General features: G+C 44.5%; 1 protein-coding gene across 1 annotated transcript; it reads left to right on the top strand.

Annotated features, from left to right (window-relative positions):
* Positions 1-552: 552 nt before the first annotated feature.
* On the top strand, positions 553-6967 carry FCRLA (Fc receptor like A). The gene is made up of 5 exons (XM_019987067.2): positions 553-685; positions 4123-4275; positions 4592-4858; positions 5330-5614; positions 6612-6967. Exons 1-5 carry the CDS (start codon positions 553-555, stop codon positions 6911-6913), a joined length of 1140 nt encoding a protein of 379 aa, XP_019842626.2. The 3' UTR covers positions 6914-6967.
* Positions 6968-11647: the final 4680 nt, after the last annotated feature.

The raw sequence follows: 11647 nt of genomic DNA, 5'->3' as shown, positions 1-11647 counted from the left end.
ATTCCAGAAGATAGTGAAGGACAGGGAAGCCTGGCGTGCTGCAGTCTGTGGGGTCACAAAGAGTCAGACACGACTGAGGGACTGAACAACCACCACCAATCTTCTTCTCCCTTCAGTCCTGCTCCAGTTTGGTTACTAGAAGCATGTAAGACTTGGAACAGGACAAGATAGGACACTTGAATTCTCACCGATGGTCTTCCTGTGACTTTCTGTGTAGCCTTCAAGCAATTTCCTGCCTCCTATCCCGTTATTTCATTGGTGACATAAACGATTGTTGCACTGATTTTGCCTAGAGTTTGTGAAGGCCGGTGGGAGAGCAGACTTTGAAACATGCTTTCCAACATGCTCTGAAAGGTCTCTGAGCTCTGCGGGGGAATTCACGAACAACTGGGAGGGTGATCATGTCATCCACACCCCTAAGGGTGCTGATGGTGCTGGAGCCAACCTGGTCAATCTGAAGGATGCAAGTCAATTGCAAAGTTGAAAATGGGCCCCAGATGCAGGCGATCAGACAGTTAGACTTACTTCCTCTTTTCTAATTTGAGGGGTTTCATGTTGAAGAAAATCAGTGTGTTAGAAGCTGCAGGAGACCTAAACGCAGTTACCACGAAGCTAAGCTCTGTCCTCATGGCTAGAGTCTTCTACTTTTCTCCTGCTTTGCTCTGGGCAGCCCAGATGCTACTGGGTAAGTAAAATCTTGGAATTTGTGGAAATGGAGATATGTAGGACTTTAGGGAAAAGACCCAAAGGAAAGCAGCATGAACTAACTTCAGCACTCAGAAGCCAAGTTCAGGTGGGATATGGCTAGTGTATGGAAGTTTCGTGTGCGGGACTGAATGGCTGTTTCTGAATGGTATTTTTTTTCATCCTAAAAGTCCCCTTGACTATGATGCCCTCTTTAGCTACAATCTCAACTCTTTTCTTCCTTTTCTCAGATAAATCTTTTGAAAGAGTAGTCTGCATTTTTGCTTTCTCTGTTTCCCCACTTGTCACTCACTCTTAATGACCGCAGTTTGGCTTCCGGTGGACTCAGTTTTGGCCAAAGTACAACAAACTCTATTCAGACACTTCACACTTTTAAAATCTTATCCTGCTGGACTTCTCTGCTGCACTGGGTACAGCTGATCACATATTTTTCCTCGGCAATCTCTATTCCCCTGTCTTCTCTTTGTACTTCATGTATCTCTCTTGGTCTCTTTGGTGGCTTTTCTTCTCTTTCCCTTAAAGACTGGCATTTTCTACAGTTGCCTCCTCGCCGCCTTAGTTTTTAATTTACAGTCTCCTTAGTGAACTTATTTGTCTAACTTTTACCAGCACAACTGTATAATTAAGAGTTCTAAGTGATGCATCACACCCTAATCATGTTTTTGAGTTTCACATTCAAACATCAAGCTTTGCACAAGACATAGCTACCTGCGTGTTTCAAGATATCTCAGCACAATACGACCAGAGTGGAGCTCATCGATCCTCCTGGTGCCTCCCGCTCCTAATTTCATCCTTCTGGTTTTTTGACTGCACTGTGTGGCTTGAGGGATCTCAGTTCCTTAACCAGGGGTTTAACCTGGGCCATGGCAGTGAAAGCCCGGGATCCTAGCCACTAGACCATTAAGGAAGTCCCCAAATTTCATTTTTCACTGTTTTATCTCAGTTAATGGTATCCATCCAGAAATCTGGGTCAAAAATTCAGAGATAATGTAGATTCCTCCCTCTCCTTCATCTTTTACACATGATCAGTTATCAAGTTTGGCAAAGTTTACCTTCTAAGTTGGTCCTAGACCCGGTCTCTTTCCTGAAACATGACTAATTGTATCTACTAGGAGAATCCCAGGGACAGGGGAGCCTGGTGGGCTGCCTTCTGTGGGGTTGCACAGAGTCGGACACGACTGAAGCGACTTAGAAGCAGCAGCAGCAGCAGCAGGACAAGCCCTCATCATTTCTGTCTTGTGCTAGTCCAACAACTTCCTAACTAATCTTCATATCTCAGCCTGGTGTCCTTGAAATAAATTCGGACTCTGCAGCCAGAGTAATTTCTAAAATTCAAGTCTGCCAGCCAAAGCTCCTTATCATGGCATTCAAGGTCCACAATAACTTGGCCTTGTTTCAACCTCTTCAACCTCTTCTCTCACCCTCTGGGCCTTGCAATAAATCCCAACCTGCTTATGTTTACCCGCCAAACTCTTATTTATCTCCAAAGTTTTGTTCATACTGCTACTTCTGCCTGAAATGAGTCCCGTCTCCCTGCCCCCGCCATTGCTCCCTGCTCGTCTCTCGCTTACAATCTTCTGGGCATCCCTAAAGACTCAGCTTAGGTGGCATCTTTACCAGGAAATCTTCCTTGAGCCCTCCTCTCTGCTTTGATGGCTGCCTGTGCAAATTCTTTCTTTTTCCTTTCTTCCTCCTCTGAAACAATCTCTTCATATGCCTGTGCCAGCCCCTGAACTGAGAGTTACTTGTAGGCAGGGACAATGCCTTTTTGTTTGATTTTTAAAACTATATCTTATTTATCTTTGAATTCTCAGCACCCACATTTCCCCTACACAATAGTTTTGTTGAATTGTTTTATTGAACATACAGAAACAGGACTGGGTGACTGAATTATGACACAGCAGTGGTATTGTGGTGAGAACAGACTCAGAATCAGATGCTCTGGTTTCAAGCCACTCTTCTTTTATTTACTAGCTCTGTATCACTTGGAAAAGCCACTTTTCATAGTTCTGAACTCGGTTTTCCTATCCATAAAATGAGAATAATAATACCTGTCACGTAGTTTATTGAGTCAAAGTGCCTGGTAGCCTAACAACATTTTATTTTACAAAAAAGAGAAGAGGCTGTGTCCAGTTGACTGAAAGTGGAGGAACTGAAAAGAGGGTAGCAGGGTGATGAAGAGGGCTGAGAGGGGATCGAAAGAAAGCACCTGCTGCTGATGTAATGAGGATTAGGAAGTAGAGACTGGCCTTGCTAAGAGAAGTTACCAGCTCAAAGAAGAGTACTGGGACTTTGCAAGTGAAAGGGAGCAAAAGCAAGTGGGACAGGAAAGAACTGAGAACATGTGAACGGCCATGGGCCCAGGAGAGGGAAAGAAGCATTAAGAGGGTCAAGAAGCAGTCACGGAGATGAGAGATTTACCTAGCCTGGGTCAGCCATGGAACTAAGAGGTAGGGTGAGGAAATGTGGTGGAAAAGCTATAACACTAAGTTTCAACCCCCAAGCAAAGAAAGAATTGTTTCAGAGCTACCAGTACAGACTTGGAGTAGAGGGTCAGGGGTAGAGGGAAAGACACAGGATGGGCTTTACCGTTGCCAGGGAAGGTTCAAGGGACAGAGGACATTAAGGTAAAGGAGACTGAAAAAGGAAGACCTGAAAGGAGGAGCCAGGAAGGAGGTACTAAAAGCTAGTTAGTAGATGACATATTCAAGGATTAAGAGCAAAGTGAATCTGGGAAAAAGAAAATATGGAAGAAAGCCCCCAGGAAGGTCTGAGGACTAAAGTAGATCATGTCTGGACAACTAAGTAAAAAGAATACTGACTTTGGGCTCAGATGTACCTGACTTTCTTGCTATACTCCTTACTCTTTTTTAAAATTGGGGGTAAATGAATTGGCTTTTCAAAATCTGTTCATTTATTAATAAGATTTATAAAGTGGGGGTGAAATCACATGCCCAGAAATCTTGTGAGATTAGTGAGATAAAGTGTGAACGTGCCTGGCAATGCCTGGCACATGGTAGACCCTCAACAAATGTTAGAATCTGATCTCCTTTCCCTCTTGTCCTGTGTCTGTCTGCTCTGGGATCCTCTTTGTCTTTGACATCTGGTTTCCTGCACCTGCAGCTGGATGTCATGCTGGTGAGCTCACCATTCTCTCCCCACCCCCTTCCTCAAACCCACAGTCCACTCACTGACTGCACCCGGGAGCCAGCGAATCAAGTCAAATGCGTCCCTCTTAGAGAGCCACATGGGTCTCTTGGGAAAAAAAAAAAAAAGGTTTTGATGTCTTCTTACTCTATTTTAAAACGCGTGATTCCCCAAGGAGAGGGAGGAACCACTGTGGAGAGCCATTTCCTGTCCTCCTTCTCCAAGCTGCAGCATCATTTTCTGGTTCTTCTCCAACCATGCTCTCCGCAGCTGCCAGTTTTGAGGCACTCCAGTGCAAAGGACCAGCCAGCACCCAGGACAGCATGTGCCACCCTGAGGATGACTTGACGGACCCAAGGGAAGTCAGCTTCCAGGTCAAGGGCTACACTTTCAGTGAACCCGTCCACCTGACTGTGTCCTACGGTGAGGTCCTAGAAAGGACTGACCAGTGCAGGCAGCTCTTTCTCCCATTTCCCAAAGCTCTCCTTTCAGCCCCACAGCCCACTCAGGAAGGTACCCTCAGGAAACTGGCCATGGGAAGAGATACCATCTGCTCCATCTTCAGCCCAAGAAGCCAGGGTACCCTCTGTGCTAGACCCTAGAGAAGCTGTCCCACACTCCCAACCAGAGGGCAGGTGGCCTGGCCCCTCAGAGAAAGACTAGAGGGATCTACTGTGGGCAGATGGAGGGAGCTCTCAAGGGGCAGTAGGTCACACTCAGCTTTTGCCTTGGCCCACAGACTGGCTGATCCTCCAAAGCCCAGCCAAGCCTATATTCGAAGGAGACCCTCTGGTTCTGCGCTGCCTGGCCTGGCAAGACTGGCCACTGACCCAGGTCACCTTCTACCGAGACGGCGCAGCCCTTGGCCCCCCCGGACCTAGCAAGGAAATCTCCATCACTGTGGCGCAAAAGGCCGACAGCGGGCACTACCACTGCAGTGCTGTCCTCAGGAGCCCTGGTCCTGGGAGCCCAGAGACGGCGTCTCCTGTGGCTCTCACAGTTCACGGTAAGCGCTAGAGGCAGTGTCATCATGGTGGCGGCAGGTGGGGAAAGACAGAGGAACTACAAATGTCTTTCTCTGGAGATGGCAAGATCACCAAAGGCCTAAGCAGTAGGTTGCTGGCAGATGCCCCAGGTGGCCTTCAGGAGGAGCAGCATCTTAGCATTGCCCGTCCAAGCCCTTCAGCTTGACTCCAAGCTCAACATGTTTCCTTCTGCTCTGTCCTACAGCTCTGTGCTCCCCGATGTTCACTGACTGGATGTCTGGCTTACTGTCAGATTTGCCAATCTCTAGATCTTCTCTAGTCCTGTCTATTGAAGAGAGAGACAACTCGAAAGGTTCAAATGGAACTTTTCTAAGAGAAGTCCTTCCTGATCTAGAAATAGAGGAAGGAATGTGGGACCGGGGTTCTTTGCTTGCCGGGGGCTCATCTGAATGAATGGCTGAGCTCCTCTTTCTCACCTCTCTCTCCCCCAGAACTGTTTCGAGCCCCAGTTCTCAGAGTCACACCCTCAGCTGAGCCCCAAGAGGGGAAGCCAGTGACCCTGAGCTGTCAGACAAAGCTGCCCCTGCAGAGGTCATCCGCCCGCCTCCTCTTCTCCTTCTACAAGGACGGCAGGACAATGCGTAGCAGGGGTCCCTCTCCAGAATTCCAGATCCCCACCGTGTCAGAGGCACACTCTGGGGCCTACTGGTGTGAAGCAGCCACTGAGGACAATCAAGTTTGGAAACAGAGCCCCAAGCTGGAGATCAGGGTGCAGGGTGAGTTTGTGTGTGTGTGTGTGTGTGTGTGTGATGGGTGTGAAAAAGCAGGAAGGAAGGGGATAAGACAATTGGGTCCGTGAGCTAGGGTTTGGTGTAAGCAGGTTAAGAAAAGACACACAGGAGGCAAGAACAATAAGCCAGAGGCCCTGGTGGTGGGGAAAAAAGCACAGAGAGGCAACTTCTCCCTCAGACTGTGGTGTACAACTCACCAAACCAAGACCTGAGCCAGCAGCTACTGCCCTGTAGACTTGACACTCCCTTCATGAACTCTGGGCATTTGTAGCAACAGAGTTTCTAGAGTGAGGATGAAGTAGGCTGGAGTTTATATTCAATTCTAGGAATCTCAGTCAAGAAGGCTGCATTTGATCTGAAACATACCCATAGGAAGTGTCCAGGGTAGGGAGGGCGCTCAAGTCATGTCATAAGGAAAATAATGGAAGGGATGGGAGAGGCTCATCTTGAAGAGGAAGTGACTCATGGGGCCAGCAGAGGCATCCTCAAAACACTGAAGGCTGGCACAGGATAAGGAATTACACTAATGTCAAGTACATTAGTGTAGAAAGCCATGGCAACCCACTCCAGTATTCCTGCCTGGAGAATCCCCATGGACAGAGGAGCCTGGCGGGCCACAGTCCATGGGGTGGCAAAGAGTCAGACACGACTGAAGAGACTTAGCATGCATGCATGTACAATCAGAGATTGACCTAGGACCAGTTACCTGTTGTACAACATGCCTGTTGGAAGGAATTCAATTAAAAGAGGAGGAACTGGCTAACATCCATAGCCCTTTTAATGATAAGGCCTCCCTGTGGAAGATTTTCAAGCAGAAGAAATGCAGATTTCTTCAGATTGGAATTTGGACCAGAGTCCTCAAATTTTTGCTGCCACTGGGCTCCAAAGCTACTTTCAGAGAATAAGAAAGATTGACCAGGAGTATGAGGGTAGGACGAGAGTCAGACTTCACTCTGTCTGTGTCTCCTGCCCCCTAATCCAGGTCCCTCCAGGTCTGCTGCACCCACTACCTTGACTCCAGCTCCTCAGAAACCAGATGCTCCAGAAACTACTTCTACAAAGCCCCCTGGGCCACTGCCTCCACTTCCCACCCCTTCTTCTAAGGATCCAGACTCCTTTTCCCCTCTGCAAGGCCCAGACCCTCATCTGTATCACCAGATGGGTGTTCTCCTCAAGCAGATACAGGATATGAGAGTTCTCCTTGGTCACCTGGTCATAGAGCTGAGGGACTTGTCTAGCCACCTGAAGCCTGAGACCACAAAGGGTCCTACCAAACATGAATAAATAATTCACTTGCCATATTGCTTGACTACCCCCAATAAATCCAGTTTTTTTTTTTCTAGTTTTCATCTTTCTGTTCTATACTTATGCATAAATGGTTTTACAGGTTGCCCCAGTGTTTTGTTAGAGCAGCAGAGATAGGTGAGTATAAATAAATTTGTATCAAGTTATACCTAGAGTTTAACTATAATTGTGTATTCTGTCTTAACATGAAGACATATCCTGCTTGATCTAGAGAGTTGCCTTCTGTGGCCCAGACCAGAATCTGGTGAATGAAAGAGAAGCAATGAGATAGATTTAATGCAGCAGTCTCAACCAAGGGCAATCTCTCTCCATCCTAGGGGACATTTGGCAATGTCTGGAGACATTTTTGGTTGTCACATGGTGGGGAGGGTGTGCTGCTGGTGTCTAGGGATGTTATTAAACATCCAGTAATACACAGAACAGCCTTCCACAACAAAGGATTATCTCGTCCAAAATGGCGATAGTGCTGAGGTTGGGGAATCTCAGCTTCACGTAGGTGTTGGACTCTGAGATGAACTTTTGCCTCTTTTACTTAATTCTCTCCCGCTAGCCTTAATTCAGCAAATATTAATTCATGCTGGTGTTTTCTGGCCTCTGCTACATGCCCAAATTGATGCTATGTTAAATATACCTATAAAACAGTGTTTCTGTCTATAGAGGGTTTACGATTTGAGATGGAGGGATGGTAATACGCCTACCCATTAAGCAATTAAAGCAGGGCATATACAAATTCCCCAGAGGATCCTACTGAATTATCATGCTTGATCACAGAAATATGTGATAAAGCCTAACACTGCTGGGCTTCCCAGGTGGTGAAGAACTTGCCTGCCAATGCAGGAGACTTGGGTTCGATCCCTGGGTCACGAAGATCCCCTGGAGAAGGAAATGGTAACCCACTCCAGTATTCTTGCCTGGGAAATCCCATGGACAGAGGAGCCTGAAGCATTACAGTCCACAGGCTCACAAAGAGTCAAACATGACCGAGTGACTAAACAACAACAATAGCACTGCCAGAACAGCAATTATTTAATTCATCTCTGAAATATTTTTCTTTAAAAATATACATAAATTGATTTTGGTACCATAATAATACTTTTTTCTATGCTTGGACTGCTACTGTGCATTCTCAGCCAATGAGAGCTAGCTTGACATACTCTACAGTAACCTTTGGTCAGTGAGTTAGCCCTTCATTTTATGACCTCAGCCAGGGGGAACTCTACCATATTATCTTAAATCACGTTGTGTGAAGTTATTCAGTGAGCGGTTTTTTTCTGCTATTTATTCTGTGTGCAGTTTGGACCCACAGTGATTTACAACGATGTGTATTTGATTGTTCCAGAAATGCCACAAAGAAACAGAGGAATAGAATCACGTTGAATGTTAAAATTCAAGTTTTCTGGTGGTTCCTGTGTTCTGCTTAGTCACTGACTGACTTAGTCGTGTCTGACTCTTTGTGACCCCATGGACTATAGCCCGCCAGGCTCCTCTGTCCATGGAGATTCTCCAGGCAAGAATACTGGAGTGGGTTGCCATGCCCTCCTCCGTGGTGGTTCCTGCTAAGTCGCTTCAGTCGTGTCCGACTCTGTGCGACCCCATAGACGGCAGCCCACCAGGCTTCCCTGTCCCTGGGATTCTCCAGGCAAGAACACTGGAGTGGGTTGGCATTTCCTTCTCCAAGCAAGTGAAAAGTCAAAGTGAAGTCGCTCAGTCCTGTCTGACTCTTAGAGACCCCATGGACTGCAGCCTACCAGGCTCCTCCGTCCATGGGATTTTCCAGGCAAGAGTACTGGAGTGGGGTGCCATTGCCTTCTAAAATGCCAGTTTTATGGTGATTCCTGTCATCTACCAGGGGAAAGATCAAGAAGCAAATGAAAATTGGTAAAAGTCCACAAATATCACTGTAGCATGAGAGGATGGATTAACAAGTGTATGAGTGGGAGTTGCAAGAAATGATGACCAGAAATATGTCATTTGGGAGATGACCAAAGTGGAAGCTCAGGTGCCAATGGACCACGCTGAATGTACCTTCAAAGGTTCTGTGTTATAGCCATTCTACACGGAATTGATTTCACCTAGTGGTACCACATTCATAAATGCATCCTGCAAGCCTGCGCTAAATAAGGGAGCCATGTACAGATAATAAAAGCTCTCAGAGAAAAAATAAGGAAGAAATGGGTGTAGCTGGCTAAGTGTCTCTCTTTTGTACTCCTCATCCATGTGTCAATGTGGACCTTTATCATCACACTGCATTTTAATTTTTTTACTATCTTATTTCTAGTCACTAAAAGGTGAGCTCTTGGAGGACTTCTTGAGCTCTCTGTTCCACATTGACTCATTGGTGTCTAGTTTAATGAGGGATATTTAAACTCTCAGTGAATTGTGGATCGTCGAACTGAATTGGGTGTCAGCATAATAAGGGAAGCATTGTGAAGAAGATGGGAATTAAGCTACTATACCTTAAAGGGTGAGTAGGACATCTAGTATCAGCAAAATGTCCAGGTTCTCCCCTAGAGGACCCAGATTAGGTCAAGAACTGGATGCCTCAGGGAGAGAAACTGCTATCATCAGGGATAAGAAAGGCAAGAACAGGAAAGAAGGCATGAGAGGGAGAGAGCTTTTACCTGTCCTCATCTGTCTGTCCAGCCTGGGGAAATTGGAAAAAGGCTGGCAAAGAGGAACTGTTATACTAGATTGGGTTTATGGCTTGTGCAGTGTAGGATTCTGTAACCCAAAGAGGCCTTAATGCAGCTGCACCGGATGTTATCTCTGAAATAAACGTTAGATACCAAGCACACCTGTTGTCTTGTAAAGTTGAATACTTTTCACTCTATAACCCAGAACTTCATGCCTGAGTATACATACTGACTAGTATATATACATGTATACCAGAAGATATGTACAATAGTGTTCATAATAGCACTATTTGTAAAATCACAACTTTGAATTCAATTCAGTTGTCCAACAGAAAAATGGATAAGTTGTGCTATCTTCACAGAACAGAATACTATACAACAGAATAAATGAACCATAGCTACAATGCAGCAGCATAAAAGAATATTAGGAATATTAATATTCAGTGAAAAAAAAAAGTCCTAGAAGATACCATATGGTGTGATGTCCTTTCTACAAAGGAATATATTGTTTAGCCATTCATTCATACACATGATAAAGTTTTTTAAAAAAGCATAAAAAAGGAAACACCATGGTCAGGATAGTAGTTGCCTCTGAGGAGCTAATGGGAGACCACTGAGGAGGACCACACAGGTAAATATAAATTATTAATCAAAAAAATCTTCTTGGAGTAGGAATTTAGAAATATATATATATATATATAAATCTCTAAATCATCTTCAGATTCCTTTATGTTATCTGCTTTTGTCTTTTCTTACAGGTAATAAGAAGCCAAGTTTATTACCTACAGTGTGAAGTAGTTCTTTTTCGATCTCCAAGTAATCTCAACTTGCTAAAGACTGCCCCTGGTATACTGTTAGAATTGCTGGATTTGGTAAACCTTTTTTTGTTGAGCTCAAAGACATGACTATAGATGTTTCACACATTTTCCCAGCCAGACAAGACAGCTAATTTTTGTCAGTACTGAAGTACCTTCATTTAATGTGGTATTTATATGTACAGTACTGTGCAAATTGTTATAAGAAAAAAAATTTAACATGAACTCTGCTTTAAAAAGAGAGTTCAGTGGAAGTTTATGAAGAAAATCTGGCTTCATCCAGGTTTGTAGTTGCATTTTAAGAGACTTTTTGTATAATTGTGGATATTCTTCTTTGATGCTACATGAGAACTCAACAAGGGTAGTTTTTAAACATTGAGTTGCATTATGGAATCTGAAGCCATATCAACATGTATTTCTTTCTGTTTTTGGCTGCGGTGTCTTTGTTGCTGCATTAGGACTTTCTCCGGTTGTGGCGAGCAGGGGCTACTCTCTAGTTGCATTGCAGTGGCTTCTCTTTGCTGCAGAGCTCTAGTTCTAGGATGTGCAGGCTTCAGGAGTTGTGGTGCATGGGCTTAGTTGCCTTGTGGCATATGGGATTTCCCTGGACCAGGGATTGAATCCTTGTCCCCTGCCTTGGCAGATGAATTCTTAACCACTGACCACTAGGGAAGCCCTCAACAAGCATTTCTTACTCTGCTGCAATAAAATTCATTGGTCCTTTTTGTACTTTAAATAGATCTTTCATTCGTGTGTTGGCAGTTGAAAATACTTGTTCACAAAGTTATAGAGATCTTTTAAATGTTGATAGCATCTCATTATATACAATATTTTAAAAATCAGATTCAGTATTAACAGAAAAGTCTTTAATTACTGGGAGACTGTCAAGCTCATGATAACAAATGCAAGTTTTTCTAAAGCTCTAATTTTCATTTGAAATCTGGAATTTCACGATTGGCAACAATTACTGTCAGATGTTTTCCTTGAAGTGACAGTCTCACTTTGTTCACTTTTAAGAAAATGTCTGAGAAATACCCAAGTCTGAATGACTACAGTTTTTCAGTCATTTTTTTAATTAAAAATGGTATTCCAAGAAAAAGGGTAGCTGGTTCAACTCAGAACTCAGTTGTGTAAGAGCTTTCCCTGAAGACAGTCATTGTATTTCAGTATGGAACAGAAGTGCATACTTCCTATTTCAGCACACAAAATATTTTAAGAGATGTGTACTTTGAGCTCAAAATGTAACAAAGTTATTTTTTAAATGA

This window comes from Bos indicus, chromosome 3, assembly GCF_029378745.1.
Source record: "Bos indicus isolate NIAB-ARS_2022 breed Sahiwal x Tharparkar chromosome 3, NIAB-ARS_B.indTharparkar_mat_pri_1.0, whole genome shotgun sequence".
Taxonomy (NCBI): Eukaryota; Metazoa; Chordata; class Mammalia; order Artiodactyla; family Bovidae; genus Bos; species Bos indicus.
The sequence above is the reverse complement of the archived record's forward strand: the minus strand, read 5'-3'. Positions and strand labels throughout refer to the sequence as shown.

Coding starts and splice junctions, on each gene's coding strand:
- FCRLA (XM_019987067.2), top strand. CDS start 553: ATGTTGAAGAAAATCAGTGTGTTAGAAGCTGCAGGAGACCTAAACGCA. Junction 686..4,122: donor GGCAGCCCAGATGCTACTGG/GTAAGTAAAATC, acceptor TGCTCTCCGCAG/CTGCCAGTTTTGAGGCACTC. Junction 5,615..6,611: donor GCTGGAGATCAGGGTGCAGG/GTGAGTTTGTGT, acceptor CCCCTAATCCAG/GTCCCTCCAGGTCTGCTGCA.